This window comes from Grus americana, chromosome 2 (genome assembly GCF_028858705.1).
Source record: "Grus americana isolate bGruAme1 chromosome 2, bGruAme1.mat, whole genome shotgun sequence".
NCBI lineage: Eukaryota > Metazoa > Chordata > Aves > Gruiformes > Gruidae > Grus > Grus americana.
The window spans coordinates 67,974,507-67,998,978 of record NC_072853.1 but is presented as its reverse complement, the minus strand read 5'-3'; the positions used below and the strand labels follow the sequence as shown (position 1 = coordinate 67,998,978).

The 24,472-nt window shown below is 40.2% G+C and overlaps 1 protein-coding gene across 1 annotated transcript in view; it reads left to right on the top strand.

Moving 5' to 3' along the window:
* GABBR2 (gamma-aminobutyric acid type B receptor subunit 2) overlaps positions 1–24,472 on the top strand; it is a 488,838-nt gene that overhangs the window by 445,677 nt on the left and 18,689 nt on the right. The window contains exons 14-16 of the mRNA XM_054817640.1: positions 2,065–2,175; positions 15,099–15,323; positions 22,277–22,459. Of these exons, the coding sequence (XP_054673615.1) occupies positions 2,065–2,175; positions 15,099–15,323; positions 22,277–22,459 (519 nt within the window). The remainder of the gene's footprint in view (positions 1–2,064; positions 2,176–15,098; positions 15,324–22,276; positions 22,460–24,472) is intronic.

The window sequence follows — 24,472 nt, the reverse complement described above, 5'->3', positions numbered from 1 at the left end:
AGAGAATAACCACATAGTGAAAATGAAAATAGAATCTGCCACTGGCTAAGTAAGAGTTTGCATTTCGGTAATATTCTTTGGAATAAGGAATAGTTCCAATTACTCGGAGATGGTTAGAAGTGGTGGAATCCTTCAGTTTAAGCGTGAGTGGAGGTTTCAATCCAGGGACGAGGGAAACAAACCACATGACATGGTCCACTGCAGCAAGTGGAAGTGTACATTATTTATAAAATTTCTTGGTTCACAAAAGTATGAAACTGAAATAGGGGGGATATAGGGCAAAAGGAATGTAGAGCTAGGGAAATGAAAAGACAGTTCTGTGCTGACTCCCCAGTGTGAAGGAAAAAAAAAAAAAGACATTCTGATGACCACAAGCTTACATTTTATGTAACTTGCATAATTCCAGACCATGAGGGATGCAACTGTTGGTATACTGTAACTCAAAGACAGAAAAAAAAACCCCTTTATAGCAGGCTCAGGCATTGCAGTTGGACTAGATGATCTGCAGAAGTTCCTTCCAACCCCTACCATTCTGTGATTCTGTGATTCATGTCTTGCCTACTGCAGGATTTGCAAAGAAAATTATGAATCCTTTGACTATGCAGCGCATAGCACAAGGTTGTTTGGGTATTTTTTGTCTACCTCTTTCTTTGTTACATTATCTTTTTACAGTGTATGAGGTCGGGGCAATGCCTCACATTCAAAAAGACTGATGGAAGAAACTGAGCTGTAGATTAATGCTGTGATCACTGAAATCCATAGTAAAATTCATACCAGCATCTGAGGCAGCTAGAATAAGCTTTAGGAAATTATTCAGGTCTCTCTAAAGTCCTCACACACATAATTCTATGTTTCGGTTGCTGACAATGTGATTTTTCCTTAGCTCATATTATAATCATTATTCTTCTGCATGAGACATTTTACACATGGGAAATTGCACGGGGAAAGGGGAAATTGCAAAGCCCTGGGACTATGAGGTACAGAAAGTTATGTCTGGGTTGATCTTAGTTTAGCCGAAGTTCAGATCCAGTGTTTCAATGTAGAAAGGAAAAATAGCTTTCAGTGTTTCAGTGTATTCTGTAAAGCAAAACAGACTGTAAGTACACACAGCTCAGAATAGCCAACAGGAGTATTCTGCAGTACCTAACTAAAACAGGATCTCTTAGAATCACATACGAGAGGCACCTTGTGTTCTTATACAGTGTACACCATTAAAAAGCAGTTGGACCATACCCTAATATATAATTGTAGACAGCATAGTAGCTAGTACCCGTTTGCTCTTTGTGTTACCTGTTGTAAAAAAAAAAAAAAAAAAAAAAAGACGAGTGAGATTGGGGGTTGTTCTCACAAGTTTCTCTGAGTCTTAATTTTAACTTCTCCCTCACACAAACAGTCCTGGTAGTCTGCAAGTCCTCTTGATTCTGCACTTTTATACAATCTCCTTTCCAAAATAAATGGAAAGCTACAAAGCTTCCAGCAGTATTAAATTTTGCATAGATGTTCACTTGCTCTAAAGGACGTTTTTTCCAGATATTTGATGATTTATACTCCCTTATAAGCTACTGATGTAGTTTCCATAGTAAATGGTCTTTGATTTAGTTCATGGTTGTCAGTGAAAAAACACCTGAAACACAGCAGTGTTTCATACATTGTTTATCAGCCATTTGCCAGTGACACAAGAACTGCAGGTGAAAGAAGGGATGGCTTCAAGCACATTTATTTTCATGCCTGTGCATTCAAGCTGTTTGCCTTGTAGAAAAATTAGATGTCCTAAAGCTGATAAATGTGACTGACACTGTTAAAGACGGAGTGACTCCAGACTTTTCCTTTCTGGTTTGCAGTAGAGGTGACCTCATCTGGTGGTAGCTGTCACGCAGTTGTTTTCTTCAGATCTTTGCTTTTCACTGTATTCCTTTGCAGGCTCATGGGTCGTCACCAGTTACTTTAAAGTTGTCAACTCTGTATTCTACACATCCTCAATCTACTGAGAAGACATTTAAGTACCTCTGAGGTGTGAATACAAATGAAATCTGAATCCAAATATTTCACCTTTTATTTTTGTAGCCGGACCCTGCTGGCAGAGATATTTCCATCCGACCAATCTTGGAACACTGTGAAAACACTCACATGACAATTTGGCTTGGGATTGTCTACGCCTATAAAGGGCTGCTGATGGTAAGCATCGCTTGTTCTGCACGACACTGACTTCAAGCTATTTAGTGATTGGCATGTACTGAATTATATTTGCTTTCCTGATGGCTGGGAGTGAGTTAAAACTTCCTCGAATACATCTTTTATAACTGGACCTGTTCTAAAGTTCATTAGGTGGTAATAGGTGAAATAAATAAGACACTAATAGCACTTAAGCCAAATACTATAGCTATACCACAAACCAAGAAATTCAATAGTGAAAAGATGGGTCTATGAATGAGACAACTTTGTAAATAAAGAAGCCTGATCATCTGAATTCCTTTAGGTTCTCCAAAAAGGTGCAACTAGTTTATTCTAGATGTTTGCCTCTAAGTTGCAAATGTCCTTTTGGAACAATGACAGGAGAAGCAAGATGAATTTGGAGCCTGAATCAAAATAACCCTTTTTGTCACGGAAGCCCATCTCCATGAAAAAGATTTAGTTACAAAAATGGACATCAGGAACCAGGAATCCTGAAGCTTGTTAGTTTAAAAACAAAAACAAAAAACAAACAAACAAACCCCACCACCTGTAAAGGTGACTATTTGTGATTAAAAGCTCCTAAGCCTCAAGGTTTTAAAAACATCTGATTTTGACAGCACTGACCAGCCGAACACCTATCTTGAGCTGAGCCCCATCTGGATCCTAAACCTAGATAAACATTAGTTTACACTGCCCGAAGGGTTCAATCTGTTCTGCGTATTTGTAGCACGCCTGTTTGTTGGGACACCCGTGAAGGACTGGGCCAGCTGCTTCCACTCAGCGCGGTTGGTGCTGCTGCCCTGGGGGAAGCCGGGGAGAGGGAGCTGGTGGTGCCTGGAGTACTCATCTTCCCTCTCCACAGCCAATGACCGCTCTGCTGGGCTGCAGCGTCCTGCTGCTTTCCATGCTGCTTTTTTTCAGGCTGAAAGATCTTTAAATACGCAATACAAAGTTCAACAGGAAGGGATGAGAGGTTTGTTTTTGTTTTTGGTTTTTTTTTAATTCTAAATAGTCAGTAGCTTTGTGGTCAGACCGGTCTTCTGGGGAGTGCCTTCAGGCCACCAAGTCTCTCCAGTTCTCCAGGGTGAGAGCTCTGCTCCTGGAGCTACTAACCAAAAGGAAGCCTTCCCAACTTCCCATTTAAAAAAGAAAAAACAAACAAACAAACAAACAAGCAAACAACAAGCAAACCATAACTGGGGCCTACAGGAAAGCTGGAGAGGGACTGGTTACAAGGGCTGGAGTGACAGAACAAGGGGTAATGGGTTTAAACAAAAAGAGGGTAGATTTAGATTAGATATTTGGAAGAAATTCTTTACTGTGAACAGGGTGAGGCACTGGAACAGGTTGCCCAGAGAAGCTGTGGATGCCCCATCCCTGGAAGCGTTCAAGGCCAGGTTGGATGGGGCTTTGGGCAACCTGACCTAGTGAAAGCAGTCCCTGCCCATGGCAGGGAGGTTGGAACTAGATGGTCTTTGAGGTCCCTTCCAACCCAAACTATTCTATGATTCTATGATTCTATGAACTTTAGGTGTAGACACCTATTTTTAGGAGAATGTCCAAGCAGAGTGTGAAACTAAGAGCTAGGACATAATTCATCCCCCCCAAAAGGATCAGGAATTAGGAGAGATTCCACATCTCAGCATTTCTTACTGGACAGCTCTGAGTGGCTCTGGATTCACAGTAAACTCAGCATGTAGCACAGCATCATTTTGTTTTGATTTTTGTTTTGAAGGCAAGGCCACCAGAAGTTAGGAGCCATGACACTGACCAACATTGGGGCCACAGTAAGATATAACTGTCCAGTGGCATAAAACATCATACTTCATGCAAAAACACAACACATCACCCCAAATTGTACCAGTACATTGTATCTGGAGCTTCTTTGCACACCAATAAACTAGTCCAGCTCAAAACAGATCATTGCAAATAAAAGGGAGCAAGGGCTCCTTCGGGCTGTCAAAGCCCCTGGACCATAGCGGGGCCCATCTGCAAGTCCTCATGTGGAGCTGGGAACTTCTGAAATTCCTACTTATATTTCTTTGATTCTTCCTAACCTGCATAATGCCAATTGCTGATTTTGTCTCTTTTTAAAGCCAAATCTTCCAAAGAGACGCAGCTAAACTGGAAAGCATAGCTTTAGTACCCAATTGCTGACAAGGTATTTAACTTCATTGCAATATTTACATTCTATGTGGTTACAGTTTGTATCTGTTAGGTCATTTATTTATCTTCAGGGATGAAGTTCTTAACTTTTTATCCCTTTTCTAGTATATTACCTTATTCTGGTTTGACATACCTGCCAATAAATTCCTGCTTTTCACTTGGGACTGTATTTTTCACTTTGCATATTTAATTTTGCAAGATCTTTCTTAGATAATTTGTTAAAAGGAACAATGTTTTCCATACTTTTGTTACTTTCCAATCTCCTTGTATAGAACTTTTGAAGAGCTCATTTTGTGTTCTCCCAGGTAGAATTTGCCGGTGTTCCTTATACGAGTGCTTAAGACATTTTTCTCTGTGGTTCTGTTTTAAAAGTAAACAAGGAAATACTTTTGGTTCACTTAGAACATTGTAAATGAAAAAATCAAATTAAAATTCCTTTAAAAAATACTGAAGAATTAAAACGAATGATGGGGTGTTTTTTTCAAAAATAACTTCAATAATGTTTTCAATTAAAAATCTGTATTTTGTTATTAAAGAAGGAAAATAATATGTATTTTAAAAATACATTCTCAGGTAATTTTCTTTGAAGTTTCTCTCAAGTGTGAGTCATGCTGGACAGTAATCAAACTGCATTGATTCTCACTAGTCCTTTGCCCTAGATTGGTTTGATGGCAAGTATTGGCAAGTATGTTGTACTGTTTTCTACAACATATGTGACTCAATTTGTTTAAGTTTGCAAATGCCATTTGGTATTACTCACTATACTTATTTCAGGCACACAGTGTTTCATAACCACCAGTGAAATATACACTTTTTATTACTCCATTGCCCTTTTATCACACAAATTGCTACATATGAAAAAGGAAGATACTCTTCTGTATCACTTAAATAATTGCTATGGTGAGTTATATGAGGACAACGAGATTGATGCATTTTATCTCATCACCAAAGATGTTTCTGTACATGACACATACTTTGCCTTCAGAACAAAAACCAGAACCTCTCATGTTGCTGTATCATTTTATAAAGGTTTATCTAATATGAAATTCTTCAGTTTGTAATAATAAAATACTTATCTCTAAGTTAGCATACTTTATACTAAAGAGGTAGTATTGCTAATTACAGTACAATGCCATATTTAAGGTGAAATGGCTCAATGATTTACTCAGGCCAAAATTATTTACAGTGACCTCTTGTTGTCCCAGAATGAGAATACAAAAAAATTGGGTTAACCTAAAAGAGTAATTTTCTTTTTTGGCTTGACGATATAGAGCAATACTCTTCATCCTGATGACTTAAGTGCACTGATGCAGTGAATAAATCACTCAAGGTAGGGCAGAGCATAGAAGGACAGGGAAAGGCAGGGAAGGCAAGGCAAAATAAGGGAAGACATTACTCGCCAGCATGCATGGGCTCCTTCTATATTAAAGTAAGCGAACATTAAGTCACATTCACAATTCTTCGATTGCCTTTGAAGGGATGTGAGGAAATGCTTACTATTTGCACGAAGGCTTCTCAGTTATTGGATTCAGATTCCTCAGGGCTGGTGACCAGAGAATAATAGGAAGACAACCATCCTAAATCTTGCCTTTGTCATTGTATTACTGCTCTCAGTGTCCCTAGCCAAGTGCTCCATACATACGGGACTCGGGTTTTTCCCCATCTCAGGTTCAGCTCCTAAAAGGCTACGCACAAGTTCCAGGTCTGTCTGTGTGTACATGGTGACCACCAGTTGCAGTATGGCTAGCTTTTGATTTCTGATGATGTAGACGTGGTTGAAAAGTACCTTTATTTCACATATTCCAAAGGGTTACAGAAATCACACCATCTTAAACTTGCCGGTGGTGCATTATTAGTGAGCACTCTAACATCTTTCTGAGGGGTATGAATTATTTTTCTGATCTTAGCCAGAACAATACCAGATTAAGGATGGATTGGACTCCTCTAGGTTGCTTTGCCACACACACTAGACTTGTCTACAGTTTGATTCCCCTCTTCCTGATAATGCATTTAATTAACATTATGTTGGAAGTTTCATTGTGTTGCTGATGTATTATTACAGATAGCTATTATTCAGCTACTGAGAAACAGGCTAGGAACGTTAGGAAGTTTTGGAAACTTATCCTTTTTTTCAGTAGCTTCTCATTAATAGTTACACGTTGAGATCTATCATCACCCATATTTCAATCAGTTTAAATTTGTTGTATTGATTTTGTAACAAACTATTTTTAAATAACAATATCATGCAAGATAAAGACAAACACTACTGAGAGATCCAAGTAAGCTGCATAAATGTCATTATCTTTATTCAGTCTTGCAATCTCATTGAAAAAAATAATAGCATGTTGAATTATATCGCTATCTTTTTTTCCTTGTCATTTATTGCCTGAGTTCATATATCAGCTATTTCATTAATTTGCTTAGGATAGAAATTACTGTAATAACTCTGTAATCACTGAAGATGTCCCACTTGTTTCCCATATGGCCTCTTTATATCTTAAGTGCAGCTTTTCCAGAATTCCAATAAATAGCAACAGTTAAGTCCAGTAGTACAGATAACTTCTAAATCAATTCCTAAAACTCCTGCATGCAAGTTACCGGATCTTTCTGATTACAGCAGCTAGCCTTGACAGGGTTTTCAAGAGCTCTCTCACTGCTGGAATAAGCTGCATTTCACTGTTTTGGCAAGACGTGAATGCATTGTTCCATCTTTATATAAATATAGGACAAAAATATTCATTAAGCATATCTTATCATGCATCATTACTATTGAATTTGTCATCTTCCAGGGAATGAATCATTATTAGGATTCCTTTTTCTCCACATACATTTTTAGAAATCCTTATGAATTCTGTTAATGCTGATAGCCATTCATTTTCTACTATATATTTAACTTCCCTATCTGTATTTTAGAACTTTAATTCATAATCATTATTATGAATTTCCTCTTTTTAACCTTTGTTACATTCTGTCTAGTCTTCATCCAACTTTATTGCTTGTTTGTCTTAAATTCCACAACAACCAAAACAATTTTTTAAGGTAAGGAAAGCTTCTTTACATTTGTGAAGTTTAGAGCAGATTACTTAGAGCACATACCCAAACTTCTTTCAGTTGCTGTTCATAAATATTCCTGTTGCTTCCCCTGCTCCCTTCTCCAATAGCTTAGAATCATAGAATCATAGAATGGTTTGGGTTGGAAGGGACCTTAAAGACCATCCCCTCTGTCTTAAAGACCATCTGCTGCGGGCAGGGACACCCTCCACTAGACCACGCTGCCCAAAACCCCATCCAGCCTGGCCTTGAACACTTCCAGGGAGGGGGCCTCCATAACCTCTCTGGGCAACCTGTTCCAGTGCCTCACCACCCTCAGAGTAAAGAATTTCTTCCTTGTATCTCATCTAAATCTACCCTCCTTCAGCTTAAACCCGTTACCCCTTGTCCTGTCACTACACTCCCTGATAAACAGTCCCTCTCCAGCTTTCCTGTAGGCCCCTTCAGGTACTGGAAGGCTGCTATAAGGTCTCCCCAGAGCCTTCTCTTCTCCAGGCTGAACAACCCCAACTCTCTCAAGCTTCCTTCGCTTTGATGGCTAATCCATAAACATTACTTTTCCAATGTTTTCATGCACTTGGAAGTAGGTTTACAAAAAGGAGTTAAGTGCCATGGTTTAGAGTTTGGCTCCTCATTTTTACCATTTTATTATATTTACTTAATAGAGACTAGATATAAAGAATTTTTTTTTATTTTTTTTTTTTCTGTCTGAGCAAAGTGAAGCAGTGGAACAGGTTGCCCAGGGAGGCTGATCAGCCTTCATCCTTGGAAGTTTTCAGGACCAGACTGGATAAAGCTGTGAGCAGCCTGGTCTGACCTCACGGCTGAGCCTGCCTTTTGAGCAGGAGGTTGCACTACATGATTTCTTCAAGTCACTCCCAACTGTTTTGCAATACAATATTAAAAAATTATCTATTCTCAATTGATTTCTTTTATCAAATCAATAAATTTTAGGTGTAGAAAAATTGAACAGATAATGTTAAAATTCCTAATTCTTTTCTGAAAATACCTTTGATTTTTGACACATTTACTTGCATTCTTTCCTAATTCCCTTCATGATCGAAAAAAGTACTCAGAAGAAGGGACTGCCGCCTTCTCAATTTCTTTGCATGATTCCAACTCATATTTATGGTGGGTTTAGCACCAACCCATCTGTCCCATCTTACAGTCTTTGGAGAGGAAGATATAGCTAAGCTTTGTGGTGGGGGAAAGTAGTTTATAGTGGTACCAGATATTTGTTATATCTTTAATAAAACATTGACAGTGTTTTAGCATCTAAAACATAAGTTACCATATGGTTTTGTAGGATAAATTTTTCCCTACTATGACCATAAGGAAACTTCAGATATATTCTTGAAATATTGAAGATATTGCAGTATTCCCTTACATGTCTGTTGGCATCAATTTTTATATAGCAGAAATAGATTTAAATTGTAGCACACACTTGTTTTTATCAGAGACGTTTGATCATTTTACAGTGTTGTGATTGTCTATGGTAATCTTATGCCAGGGACAATATAAAGCTATTCCATATGGATATTCGCAAATAACCAATTGCGTATTTGTTTCAACATCCTTACTATAATGTGTTTCATGACTAAGCAGAAGTTAGGTGAAAGAAAGAGTCAAATAGAGTCTGAATATAAAGAAGGGAAAAGATTGTATTAACTAGTTGATTTGGAAGGCTGGAGTATAACATGGAAAATTTTATCTGGATGCACGTTACTGTCCATTGCTTTATGCAGCTGCTTTTCCATCTTGCTCTGGGCAGGACCATACTAAGGGCCCTGCGGCATAAAGGACTTTGCCAAGACTTTTACAAAGAAAGCCCTTCTGCTGAAAAGCTGAGTATCATACCTTACAATTAAAAAAAATATTTAGCTATTATGCTAATGCTCAGTAGAAACATTAAGCTCCTCTTTAGTACTGTCTATCCAGAGCAGCTCTGTGAAAACTAACTAAATACACAGCTGACTCATACCTAATCAGGGGAGTGAGTGATGGTTTAATGTCAGATTGTTCTGACCATGAAGGTAGGAGAACTGCAAGGGTATATTTTGTCTCTCCGTTTGCTAACCTTACTTGGTGTGCCTGCAATTAAAAAAAAAAAAAAAATCACTTTTCTATACATCTTCCTGAAAACTGCTCAGTATGCCTCACTGCCCAATTCTCCAGTGAAAACCTGAAAATCAAAATGCTTTTTTTTAGTTTTGAAAATTCTCATTGAAAAAAATCTGCAGCCATTTCACTGAAATAAAAATGTGCCTGTGTCTGTGATGTTCTGGATTTAATGAATGAACATGAGTAAGGAAACCCACAGCTCCAACTTCACAGTTACTTCAGACTGAGAAGTGTTTACAGGCCAGAGTCCAGAACTGCCTTTATTTTAAGGGGCAGCATGAGAGGAAATCTCCCAATAATCTAGCTAGAAAAACAAACCAAAAAAAACCCAACCCCCCCCCCCCCAAAAAAAAAAATCCACAACCAACCAAAACAAAAAATCCCTAGACATAAGATCTTTGAAGTAAAATCCTTGCTTTTGTTCTTTCATGCCGCACAGCAGGGCTGTGATCCACAAGTGAGCTCAGTAAATGCTACTACAATACAATAATTAGCTGAAAAGCTGCAGCCTGGTCCAATACATAATCTTTCCAAACCCATAGCCTCTAGTTATTGGCAAGCATGACTTCTGACAGGATTGGAGACTTTTCTTCTGGTATTTCTCTGCTCTTGTCTGATATCTTCAGTATAATTCTCTTCATCATTCTTTCCTAATACTGCTTGTAATCCATGTTCAAAGTATAAGCAGACATGATTTTGAAATGAAACATATAGATGAAATGGTTTAAGGAAAGTACAGGGCAAGAGAGAGGGAATATAGGAGGATAAATAATCTTCTGCCTGTCATCTGCCAGTCTATGCAGCCCAATAGCAAATTAGACACTTGATTGTGTTAATATATGTTGTGGATCAGTAACCGTTGAGCAGTAATTCTGGTGAACAAGATTTAAAATGAACTAGCTAGTAGAGTTTTGAAAAATGGTGTTAAATGTTTTCCAATACTTCAGCTACAAACACTCTCATTATATTCCCAGCTATCACAATTTAGTCAGTACATGATCGTTAAAAATTAAAGTTTGCCTGTTAAACACTGTAAACAAATATTATATTCTCCTTAGTCTTGTTATCCCTCTAAGGCTTTAATAGAGATTTCTCTTAGTGACCAGAATTCTACCTTTAGTCACGGTGGTATAATCCTGTTGTCTCAGATACTGCTTTCCCCAAATTTATACAATGGTGGTCTCACAGCCTTTTTAGGTGCACTGACAACACAGCCTAAACCCACCATATCAACTGCTACAAAGGTAATACTCTAAATCAATGTAGTGTCAAATGGAAGCTGCCTACCCTCAACCAAAAGATGAACCAATCCAATCTTGCCTGTACAGCCCATACCTGCAGAGAAAACCCAAACCGACATTTTGTGACACTTTCTACATCAACAAGACATGTATTTAGTAGACCAAAATGGAAAAAAGACTTTACGTTAACGACTAAAGATGTAGGAAGCCTTCCTAGTTGCATTCTCAATGTGTCTTTGGTTGAGATCGCCAAAGGGACTTGAATTAGACCATTAGACCTGATGGTAGAACTATTTTGCTCCTTAACTTTTAGATAACCACTTTCTGTGGGAGAATGTATAGCCCTGAGTTATTCAAACTCCTTCTGTGATGCACAGGATCCATCAGGAGCCTCACGATGGGAATTGTAAAGGCCAGCAAGGAGCTGCCTAAGCGAGCTAATATAAAACAGTGGGGATAGATGTGCCCTACTCCTCTCCAAATCTAGCACATCAGCACTGCTAAGAACTGCCTGCCTCCATCCCAGTGTGTTCATGCACGCCTTCTCTAAAGACTGTTTAATCAGAATTCTCAGCAGAGATCAGAACTAACATCCCACGCAAGTGCCCAAGTAATTAAGACAGTCAGTCTCTCATTACGTTAAATCTGACAGCTCTGAAAGAAGTCTGAGAGCTCCTTCTGAAGACAGCGTCTAGTCTGTGGCTAGGGAGCACCTCTCAGGCAAAATCTGGAATTGTGCCATGGTGTCCAAACATGAAGCTATGCAATGGTCATCACCAGCATCATTGTCTTGAATGAAGATGGCTGATGCTGTATTTTGTGTGGGGCCCAAGCTGGTAGACATGTTCTGAGAAGTCTTTACCAGCTTGAGCCCTCTGGGAGCAATCGGAGGAGAGACAGCTGCATTGCAAATTCCAGGAAGCCTTAAATATCAAATAGTCCTTAAATTGCACAGCAGTCTCAAGACTTAGGTGTCCCCAAGCATAGTAAGAAGTGTGATTTACATAGCTGAGGAAGATTGTTTAAAGTTTAGGTTCCAGGAGTAGAGAGCAGCTGAATTTGGGTACTGTGAGTCCATGTTTTTAACTGGAACTCATATGTGTCATATTCAAAACTTGTCAAAGAACCATGGAAATCTGGACCTTTCACTACAACATCTGCATCCCATTCATCACCCAAGCCATTTTAGGGATTTTCAAGATTTTTGCAATCATAAAAGTGAATCTTTCATTTGTGCAGATTGGCTGAGCCTCAGGAAGGAGGAACATGAGAAGGGCAGATGAAGGGAAAGTAAAGTGTCATTCTATCTCAGAGGAGAAATCTTACCAACCCCATGGAGCCCTGCAGGCACCTGTAGCAGGCAAACAAGGAGCACCTCTGCGATCTCTACTGCCTGGCAGCAGGCTGCAAAGAACTCCCAGCTTTTATCCATGTTCGAGTCTCGAAGATGAGCTGTTACTTTTAGAAAAGGAGAGCTCTCTTCCTGAGGCAAGCATTTTACTCAAAATGCCAATAAAAATTAAAAACAATGCTCTCAAATTTATAGTGCATCATTCTGAGGAAACCCACTTGCTGCAAGAGCCTCTCCCTTTCTTTAGTTATCATATAAATAAATATCTTCCCTTCATCTGGAAGATACTTAACCATTTTCCATGCTGTTCTCAATTATAAATGAGAATGGGCCAAACCATAACCCCCACAACACTGTTCAAATGATCTTTTTCCATTATAATTGATATTTTAGATCGCTTTATAACTGTCTCAGCTATAAATTCATGCCCATTATTTGTAATAAGTGCTGGCCTCATTTAAGTATGTTGGCTGTATTCCCAGAATAATGCTTTTGGAAGGGAATCTGTTCATACTGGGAGAAGTGGGGGAGAGTGAGGGATGACCTACAACCCTAAAAATCTCATTAATAATTAATTGTAGCAGGAGAAGATAGAAATCTTCTCCATAGTTAATCAAGGTCTCATCCCTTCAAAAACATGATACACACACACGCACGCACGCACACAAGGTATCCTTCTGCCCCTCAAAACCGCTCCACCCAGACAAGCCTGTTTGTCAGTTCAGGGGCTGGCAAAGTGTAAATTTGCAGCCCAGCTGAGCTGCGCAGCAGCAAGGGTGCAGGGAATGCAGAGCAGGCAACCGCTGAGACGGTGGAGTGGCTGGAATGTGTTTGTATCCTGAATAAAGGTATATCACCAGTGTATGTCCCCAGTGCAGCCAGGTCAATACGGTGGATGATTTGCTTCTGCAGAGCCTGTAAATGAGTCTGTATGTTCCCTGCTCCATCTGTGCACAGTGCCAGACCCAAGAGCAGAGGAGTGCTGCCTGCATCCTTCCTCACTGGAAGCATCATCTTGGTTACCTGACGGGTCTGGAAAATGTATTAGGGGATGAGCTGCTTCTCTGGCACAAAACTCCCCGGTTCAATAAATGGCTTACCCACCTCAACCACCCTACCTGGATGGCTCTGACAGCCCCCTCTCCTCCAGGTAGCTGCTGGGAAGGGTCACCCCTGCCTACGTAACTTGACTCAGAGTGCAGCAGTGACGGTAGCATTGGGAAGAGGGTGAGCAGGAGGCTTGCCTGGACTAGGCACCACTTCCAGCCTGTCACACTCCATGGGCTGAGAGTAAATGCCTAATCCACCAAAGCCTTCCAGCCAGGTCTGCTCATGAACGTGTGGCAGGGTAACATATGCGCTGTAGGCAAGAGAATGAAACGAGCTAGCTGACAAGCTCAGCGATGGGAGGGCAGGGCTGGCAGTTCGGCAGTCAATGCTGGTTTGAAGTGCCTGGGTGAGTAGGTAGGTGGCTGCAGCCTGCTAGTTGCTGTGGGAGTGCCAAGCAGCTGAGTCACAAATGGTTGGGTTCGTTACCGTTATGAGTGGAGGTAAAAACTAAACAAATAATCAAGGCAATTTGCAGTTATTAATGTCCAGTTATTACTACAGTTGAAAGCACGTAAGGGCAAAACTGAGTTTGTAGAGCAAACATAAATCTGTCAGTTCCTAACTCGCTTGTGCTTGAGTGGCAACCAAACAATGTTCTTCTAGCCCCAGTTATTTGCCTTTGAAATTTTAAATGTTTTTTCCTACAGACAAAAAGCAGAAGGTAAATTTTTACTAGGCAATTGTAATTAATCCCCAAATGACATCATCATTTCTTGGATTACCACATGGGTTGCAGTTATTTAAAATAGATTATCTCCAAGAAATGGCAGTGGACAAATGTGACGGGCTGGGAGGAAGGGTACCAAGGTCAATGGGAGTGCGCTTTTTTCCTTTCTCCTTCTTGTCTGTCCCTGTAGTGTGATCAGAAAAAGCTCGAAAACACAGAAACCATCTCTTGGGTCTCAGTGATGGTTCCTCTCTCTGTCCTTCCCTTCCCTCCAGTACCATCTGCTGTCTGCCATTCCTGCCAGGGCACCATACCCTCTTACCAGGCTTTGCCTAGACTGTCGGCTGGGTCACCTATTTCCAATGTCTTGAGTTCGTTTATGGTTTTACTGCGTTGCCAGAATTTCTGTGAGGAAGGCAAGAGAAAGAAAATAATCGTTTGCAGCAGCTCGTGTTGTAGAAAAATCTAATTAAATTTCAAGGGATGAAGATGGCTTCCTTACACTAAAGACTTCCCCCTGCTGAATTGCAAAAGCATATTGCAAATAACAAAGGGGCTAAAACTTAAAAATACACCAAAGAAACAAGCAAACAAAAAATTGCCACAGGAATGTTTTACGCCAGAAATCATTAGACAACTGCAATTGAAAGGCCATTACCAACTCCCACTATAATAAAAGACATTATAATTGCAGTCTGAACAACTAGGGTGACACTTTCTACATTGTATATTTGTCTCCCATGGGACATATCTTGGCACTGCTGTTTTTTATTGTAGATGATAATCATACAATGAATGACTGGATTGATAAGAGTATATTGAGAACACCTGCTAAAAATAGCTAAAAGAACAATGCACATTATATCTTTACTGGAATCCTTGAAAACAAACAGGAAGGACTGTCTTTAAAAATTACTAAAAGTATAAAATAAAGATAAGCATAGCATTTAGAGTATTTTTTTCCCATCACTACTAATTCCAAGTTTCACATTTTTCTTGTGGGAGCAGGACTCTGTCCTAGTGAGCAAAACAAATCACTTAGGCAATTAGATATTGGGTAAAAGGTAGGTGCATATCTCTGTATTGTCATATCACCTATATTTGTCAATTAGAAAACATACCAGTTTTAAATCAATGCTTTTTCTGGATGTCAGCCAATTCCTCTTATAATTATCTTTTTGTTGTTGTTGTTTTTGCTTTCCTTCTTTTACCTTTTCAGTTATTTGGGTGTTTCCTAGCCTGGGAGACACGAAATGTCAGCATTCCTGCTTTGAATGATAGCAAGTACATTGGAATGAGTGTATACAACGTGGGGATAATGTGCATCATTGGTGCTGCTGTTTCATTTCTTACTCGGGACCAACCCAATGTGCAGTTCTGCATCGTTGCTTTAGTCATAATATTCTGCAGCACCATTACTCTCTGCCTTGTGTTTGTACCTAAGGTAGGTGAATTTGTTTAGCATTGGTCCGGACTTTTTTTCCTTCTGTTTTGTAATTGTGATTTAATATGTACGAGGTCATTGCCTTTTCAAGCGTAGGGGGATGTGTGAATTCTAAACCAAGCCCATCAATAATCTCTTGTCTCTGAGAGGAAGAACAAAGCTTCATGAGATTTTGGAGAAAGTGGAATATGCAAAGTTACAGGCGAGTGAATATATGGTTTCTAATGCCTATATCTTTATGGAATACGTGACTGGGGAAAGAAAGGCTATTTTCTGTAATTTCAATGGAATAGTATCCATTTTCAACTTTTAGGAACTTTTTGGAAAGCATGATAAGTGGAGATTCAGGAGGCACAGGTCCAGTTGACTACTCTGCCACATTTCTTATGTACCCTAAGCAAGATAATCAGGATCTCTGCTTCCGTACCTATAAAACAGTAAGACATTTTTAGTTCAGTAGCATGCTGTAAAGCCAACTGTATTGAAACTTCTAAGGTACTCAAGTATGGTGGTACAAGAGGCTTTATCAGTACTTCAGAGGAAAACTGTAGGTACACTGCAGATGCTGACACTGAAGATATTTTTATTAACAAGTATATTAATGGACTAAGTGAGACACAGCCTGGGAGGCATATGCTTTCATTTCTTTTTGCTCTTTTGGGCTCTGAGGGTGTGTTTGTTGTGCACTGTTGGAAGAACTGAGAAGATGCTTACCCACAGAGGGCTGGAACTTGATTAACTCCACGCTTGTGGAGTTAAGCTTTAGGCATGAATATGACAGATCTTGAATGAAAACTGGTTTCTACATAAACTTACTTTAGCAAAGCCTCAAGTTCTGGAGAATGTATTTGATATTTTGAATTAAAATGTATAACTGCATTTATTTTAAGTGACTTGCATAAACCTAGCTTATCACCCCAAATCAGATGTGCATGTCTTGGATGTCTGAAACATGTGCAAGGCAAGAGTCAAGGTACAGGTCCTTTCATCTCTCAAATCTGTTTTTTGTTTTTTCAAATGAGTGGTGATAAAAAGTTTGTGACTCTTTACTGGTTCATGTTCAATCAAGGTACTGAGCAAATTATAGTCAATAGGTTCTGGTGTTAAGTGGCATCCCTGGTGATGGTTCTAACAAGGGGACTGGGAACTATATGTGTAAAAGAAACAAGCTAATAAATTTATCTGAAAGTGTTCCCTCTGAAAGGAATAGGAGGCACAAACTGGCAATGGAAGCTGACTTCTGATCTGCAAAAAAGCAAGGTTCATTCTCCAGGACCAACTAACCCAGATGTTTTTACAAGTTCTGCAATTCACTTATCAAAAATTAAAAAGCTGCACAGACATATATAGTGATATTCTTAATCCGGATCTTTGGGAAGAATCACAATCTAAATTAAGTAAACATTCACAAACACAGCAATGGAGAGTACTTCAAAATACTGCAAGATTTAAGTGTGTATGCTGTAAGAAAATGCATATTAAAACTCTGATGCCAAAAATACCTCCACAGACTGTCAGAACTCTCTTCAAAGAGAAAATATTATTAATGCTGTGACATGCTCTTCTGCCCCTTTGCTTTCATGCTCCTTTGCCCATCCTTCTTTTCTGCTGCCACAGGCTCTGAAATGACTTTTCTGTTTCCTTTCTTAACTCCTTCATCTGCTCTTATTTTAAACCCTGTTTACCTTGCCCTCATTTCTCCTTTCAGTTCTTTCTACTCAAAATACAAACATGAACCATAGCCTTCTAGCATGAAGTACTTCATCTTGTTCCATGTATTGTCAGGTTTCCAAATGTTTGGCTATTTGGAATTAAAAATGGTTATTGGATAAGGTACAAAAAAAGACGCTGAAGCAGGAGGTGGAATGCAGCACTTCCAGTGCCCATGTGAGTGCTTTCACATCTGGAGAGTTCTTCTTCTTGCACTGGTATATTTTGCCCTACATTTCTTCTCGCCATTCCGTGCCGCAGCTACAGCAGGACAGCTGGCAAGCACTCGCCCCTGCAGCCTGCTCCAGCACAGGTTTCACAAAAGCCTGTCTGGACCCCGCAGAAGATTAGATTCGACACCACCCAGTTTGTACATCTAGGTAAGCTGTCAGGGTGAGACAGGCGCCAAATCTCTGCCCTTAACAAGTAGGAGGTCAATTAATACAATTTTGGCAACATAGGGAGATTGCTGGTGAAATACCAAAGCCTGTGTCTCATCCAGTGCGGGAGATGATACTAAAGACTTGGAAGATTGCACTTTTTCATTTATTAAACTGGCCAGACAAATGCAAACAGTAACGTTGTTTTGGGCCAGGTGAGTACTACTTCTCTGCTATACAGAGTAAACCACATTCCTTTTAACTAATCTACAGCAGTCTCCTGGGCCCACAGTGCTGGAATTCAATTTTGCCCCACAGCCCTTTTATGAACCTGAGTAGGCAACTATTCAACTATGTAGGCAGACTAGGGAAAGAAAACTGACATTTTTGCCTTGATTTTTGTCAGCTCTACCCATTTTATTTTCTTATAACATGGCAATTACTATACTTCTCCAGTTAAAAGCCCACCTCATCCACTGCCATTTTGTTCAGCACCAAGTGCTTCAGAAAAACATGAGGAAAATCCCATAGTAGCGTGTCCTGGTTTCAGATGAGAGGGTTGATTTTCTTCATAGTAGCTAGTGTGGGGATATGTTTTGGATTTGTGCTGGAGACAGTGTTGATAATATAGAGATGTTTTTGTTCTATGGACTTATTGTTGAGCAGTGTTTACATGGGGACAAGGCCTTTGCTGCTTCTTGCACTGCCCTGCCAGCGGGATGGCTGGGGGTGCACAAGAAGTTGGGAGGAGACACAGACAGGACAGGTGACCCAAACTGACCAAAGGGATATTCCATACCATATGACGTCATGCTCAGTTTATAAGGAGCTTGGGGGAAGAGAGCTGGGGGGCAGTGGTGTTTGGAGCGATGGCATTTGTCTTCCCAAGTAACTGTTACGCGTGACAGGGCCCTGCTTTCCTGGAGATGGCTGAACTCCTGCCCGCCCATGGGAAGCGGTGAATGAATTCCTTGCTTTGCTTTGCTTGTGCGCGTGACTTTTGCTTTACCTATTAAACTGTCTTTGTCTCAACCCATGAGTTTTCTCGCTTTAACTTTTCCAATTCTCTCCCCCATCCTGATGCGGGGGGAGTGAGCGAGCGGCTGCATGGTGCTCAGCTGCCGGCTGGGGTAAAACCACGACATAGAGTAAGATAGATCAGGGTAAAAGTGTTCATCGCTCTCTCCATTTAGAGGTATCCGCAGATACAAATGTTGGTATCCATTACACTGCATCCTACTTACAGTAACTGTAGACATTCTTGCTATCTGATCAAAAAATGCCCAAATGTTTTTGAAACTATTATAGATTTCTGGGTTCAAGGATATCTTGTAGAAGTGATCTGCAGAATTCAAACATGCATTATGTATATTTTTCCTGTTAGAAGTTAACTGTTATGTCTAATTATCTTTTTAAGGGCCAACAGATCTATAGTATTTTTCAGCATACTCATCACTTCTTTAAAAGAAGCAATCCTAATATGTATTCTCTCTTCAGGAAGTAATTTTCCCATGCCTATCCATGTTTATCAAATTTCCATGTCCTTCCATTCTTTCTGCTCCATCCTTTTTGAGACAGAACACTGTGCTCACTTCTAGTCACACACCGAGTGCGTACCATTGTTGGCTGCAATGGCATTAACACATTAATTCTGATCCAGTTTCCTGTAGAGCAGCAAGGCAAAATCAGGTCTAGGGGGCCAGGATTAAAACATTAATTTTCTGTGTTGGTAGCATTTTTTGTCTATTTGGCACTGACTCGTTGGAGATATTCATCATTGACTCTTTGTCAAAATTGAAACTGCACAGATGTGAGGCAGCAAGACACAAGTTTCACTGACTTTATGGCCAGAAAAAAAGAAAAAAGCTCATCTAACCTCATCCTTTGTATAGTGTGAGCCAACAACATTGCCCATGGACTTTTCCATCTAATCCACGTCATGTGAATGATTTCATTAGAGCATATGTCCTTGTGGCAAAACATCCAGTGTCTAGCTATAAACTCCCAGATGAAGATGAGTCAAATGATGGATGGCTATATTTCTATCTTATATTCAGTTTGAACTTAGACCACATCAAATTGCAGAGCTTTTATCTTGTAACACTTTTGCCTGCTAATTTAAGAAGCCTTGTAATTACCGTTCTTCACCTTTAACTTCATTTTAATGCAGTTTTTGGTCTGAGAGTTAGATACACCAGTCATTACAACCAGCCTAATTAGAACCAAAGAAATAGCAGGGGCTCGAGGAAGACTCAGCTACAGCAGGTTACTCAGGGCCTAGAGCAGTTGGGTCTTGATTGTCTCCAGGGATGAATACTCCCCAACCTCTCTGAGCACCTATACCAGCATTTCACCACACTCACAGTAGAAAAAGATTTTTTCTGATGTTTAAACGAAAATTCCTGTTTTTCAGTTTGTGCCTCCCTTCCTTTCATTGGGCACCACTGAGAAGAATCTGGCTCCATCCTCTTTACTCTCTCCCATTACATATTTATGCACATGAATAATGTCCCCCCCCAATCTCTTCCATCTCAAGGCTAAATAATCATCAGCCTCTGCTTGTATCATAAAGGCTCCAATCCTTTTCAGCACCTTTATGGCCCTTCACTGGATTTTCTTCAGTACTCTCTTGTATCAGGGAGCCCAAACCTGGACACAACAGTCCAGGTGTGCTCTCACCAGGGCCAAGTTGAAAGGAAGGATCACCTCCATTGGCCCAGGGTACTGCTGGCTCACGGTCCACTTGGTGTCCACTACAATCCCCAGTGCCTTTACTGAAAAGTTGCTTTCCAGCCAAATCCCCCTCAGCCTCTTTGGGTGGTTGCCTGGGGTTTCTTTCTCCCCAAGGGCAGGACTTGGTATTTCCTTTTGCTCAGCTTCAGGAGATTCCTGTTGGCTCACATGTCCAGTCTCTTGACATCCCACTGAATGGCAGCACAATCATCTGGTGTATCAACCCCTCCTCTTCTTTGAGGATCGGATCATCTGCAAACTTGCTGAGGGTGTGCTCTGTCCCACCATCCAGGTCACTAATAAAGATGTTAAACAGTATTGGTCCTAGCATGAACCCTTGAGGTACAGCACTAGGGATTGGCTTCCACAATCCTTTGAGTCTAGCAGTTTAGACAGTTTTCAGTCCACCTCACTGGCCACTTACTTAGTCCCTACTTCATCAGTTTGACTGTGAGGACGTTATGGGAGACAGTGTTGAAATTTTTGCTTAAGTCAAGAAAAATAACTCTCTCCCCTCATCTACCAGCCCAGTCATCTCACTGAAGAAAGCTATCAGGTTGGTCAAACAGGATTTCCTCTTCATAAATCAACGTTAACTGCTTCTAATCATCTTCTTGCTCTTAACATGGTTGGAAATGGTTCCCAGGAGGATTTGCTGCAGCACCTTCCATGGACTGAGGTAAAGGTGACCAGGCAGTATTTCCCCAGACCCTCCTTCTCACCTCTCTTAAACACAGCTGTGACATTTCCTTTCTCCTAGTCCTCGGGAACCTCTCCCAATCAACACCACCTTCCTAAGGTAACTGTGAGTGGCCTCACAATGGCATCAGCTCCCTTAGTCCTCAGGGATTCACCTCATCAGGTTGCATGAACTTGTTGTATTCAGCTCCCTGTTGCTTCAGGGGTCTTAGGGGTCTGGGATTTCTGAAGGGAGGTTTTACCAGTAAAGACTAAGTTGAAGAAGGCATTGAGTACGTCAGCCTTCTCCATCTTCTTTATCACCGGAAAAAGGAAATTTATTGTCTTCAAGCACCATCCTGATCCGCAGACTTGGTCTGTAAATACATGCCAGGGACCAGGTGCTTCAGTGTCTGATCAGTGAGATCTCCCTCTATCGGAAGTTAGGTCCTGATTTCATGCCACCACAGCTGCAGAACAGTTTCATGCTCTGAAGAACAAGAGGAAGCGATTCCAAAATGGGACTATACCACAACATCTGGCTGTGCTTGCTTACGAAATGATTTCCCCTTCTCTCCTCTCAGACAGCTCAACACCTTCAGATTTATGATGCCATGCCTAATGATCTCAGGGCAGGGAGCTCCTTCAGCTTTGTCTGTATACAAATACATATGTATGCTGCTTGGCAAGTAATCATAAATTCTGTATTCTCCAGAGTAATCTGAGAAGCTCTCTCCCCCTTGCCAAACAGCTAGTAGTTTTCTCTCCTCATGTCAAGGTGATATTTTCACATTGTCACTGACTGTTAAATCTTACTTATATTTGCTTAAATTAAATATGTTTAAGGTTAACTTTTTTTTTTAAAAAGTGGCTTATTTAATTTATTTGAACAGATTTGGTTTATTTTGGGTCACTAAAACCTAATTAAGTCTCTGTTATCTCCAGAGTGCAATCTCCCATGGGTTCTTTCTGTTAATACTCCTGCTTCATGCCTCTCTCTGCTTGAGTGTTACTTGTAACAGTAGGAAAGGAGAAATTTCAGATGAGACTGTGCTTGAGAAGAGAACAGCTTGGTGGGTTGGTTTTTTCTTAAAGAAGGAATATATCCTTTGAAAGTATAAAGATATCAATGAAGGTGAAAGAAATGTTTGATGAACTATTAAAATATATTTTTAACATACTTAAAATCCAGTTAAATATATTTTAAGTGAATTTCCTCTAATTTTTTGAAACACCTCCCCTTGCAAAATCATTTTGGTTCAACCTATTCTGTGAAGTTATTCAGAAATTGTCAAGTACTGCACATGGCAAGCAGAGCTCAATTTCCAGAATTTTGTACTTGAAAGTCAGAAAGGAACACTTGGTTTACCTTTCAATATTTTGAGATACAAAAGAAATAACTGCAAAAATAAAACCATCTACAGGATTTCTTAAGGCTTTTAAACCTTTCAGCTCATCACACTGAGGACAAATCCAGATGCAGCCACACAGAACAGACGATTTCAGTTCACTCAAAATCAAAAGAAAGAAGATTCAAAAACATCAACATCAGTCACCAGCGTCAATCAGGCCAGCACATCTCGACTAGAAGGATTGCAGTCAGAGAACCACCGCTTGAGAATGAAAATTACAGAGGTATTGTTTATCGTGTATACTGCCTAGGCAATTTTTAAAATTATTTTTATGCAACTCTGTAATCTGCTTAAATGTTGACTACTTTTTAGATGAAAAATTTAGCTTTTGCCATAGCAAAATATTGAAATAATCGGAAACAGATTACTTATAAGAAGAGCTAATTACTACAGTGAGTACTTAGCAGGTGTGATAAAATGAAAATGAGCCTTAGCAAATTAAAATGAAACTTCCCCTATTTATTTGAACAGGCAAGTTGCGCTGCTGCTTGACATGGACGTGCTGAGCACCGTAGAGCAGTAGCTCTAGAAGCGCAACCTTTACATGCAAGTGTCACAGAGACCCGCAGCCCCAGGGGCACTTAAGAGCTATCTTTGTTCCTGTTCATAGCTGAGTTCAGAGACTGCTGGTGCTGTCATTTCTCAGTCTCTCTGAGGGCTTGCTCAGCTAGACAGATTTTTACATCTTCCATGAAACAGAATTACATATCTTCTTAAGGTAGAAAAGACCTTTACGGTCATGTAAGCTGACCTTTTTGGCACAAAGGCCATGAAGTTTCTTCAGTCTCTACCAAGAGAAAGGCTAAGTACATGGCGTGCATGAATGCCATTAGAGCTATAACATGTATAATTTTCGTTATGTCCATCCTTGCTCAGGAGACCTCAAATGATGACAAATCAGCCATGAAGACTGCCCATTCTGTGAGACGAGATAACCATAACTGATCTATATCTTACAAACAATTAACTTGTTCTTGCCTAGTCTATGAAGTATTCTTATACCTTGAAGAAAAGGTATTTTATTGCAACAATTACTTCTTCTTCCAGATCTTAATTAACAACAATTGCCTAGGTAACCAAAAGCTGTTTATTCAGCCTACCAAAGACTCCAAAACCAAAAATTATCTCTACTTTGTTAAAGAAATTTAGTTCAGCTTTGCCTGGTCCCTTTCATGTGAGAGCCTTGAAATTTTTAATGAAGGCTCAGCTGGCTGCTGGCTATTTCAGTTTCTTTTAAAAAACTGTAGTTTTTTTCTACTAAGCCTCCCAACTCACAAAACCTCAGCCTGTGCCTTGCAAGGCTCATGACGGCGATCACGGGTAAGGCTGGTCAGGACAGCTGAGCCATAGCAGTGCACACAGGGCCCTGCTGATCTTTTTAGACTTTGCTTAAATATATTAAATTAAATTCCCAGAACCAGTAGGTCCAAGCGAGGGTTTCATTGTCAAGGGGATTTGTAGCATGCCCTACGGTGGCTAGCAGCTACATCTCTCGCTTATGTACCTTGAGTTGCTCTGTCCCAGTTCTATAAGGAAACAATGTAAATCTAAATTCAGCACTTTTAAAATTCAGTTAAGACAGTAGTGAGTGGGACGTACGCCGGACACCACATCCTGGACAGCTGTTCACAGACAGCATCCCAGATCACCATTAAGATGCTTGTATCTGGTTATTTTCTACTGGGGCTGTAGCCAGTTGGATACAAATTAGCCTCTGGGGAGAGCACCCTGTGTTCAGCTCAGTGCTAAAAGTGAGGGGTGTACCAACCCCACATCTGTGCTGTGGCTCTTCCAGTCAGAAAACATCTGTGCTTCTCCCCCTCTCCCTCTAGTCTTAAAGGATGCCCTTGGGGAGAGAGAGGACTGGGATATTTGTTTCTTCCCCCTTCTGTTATTTCCATTTTTTACCTGCTTGGAAAGTTGTGCCTGCAACAGCAGTTTAGTGCTAGCTATCAGAATACAGAGTTTAAGGCACAAAAGATAGAAAACACAGGGGTAATTTTCAAATCACAAAAGTATAGAGTGTGCTCAGCCCCAAAACTAAAAACTGTGAGTTTGATTTTCTTCAAAATTTCACACGCACATGGAGATACAAACAAAAAGTCTAACAGGAGTCTGCCTCTCTAAGAAAGGTAAAAGGAGTAAAAATAATCTTTAGGAAAACAAACATTCCTAGAAGAGGTGACTGCAGTCACTCACATAGCTGGACGTGTCCCAATGCCATAGTTCACTTATA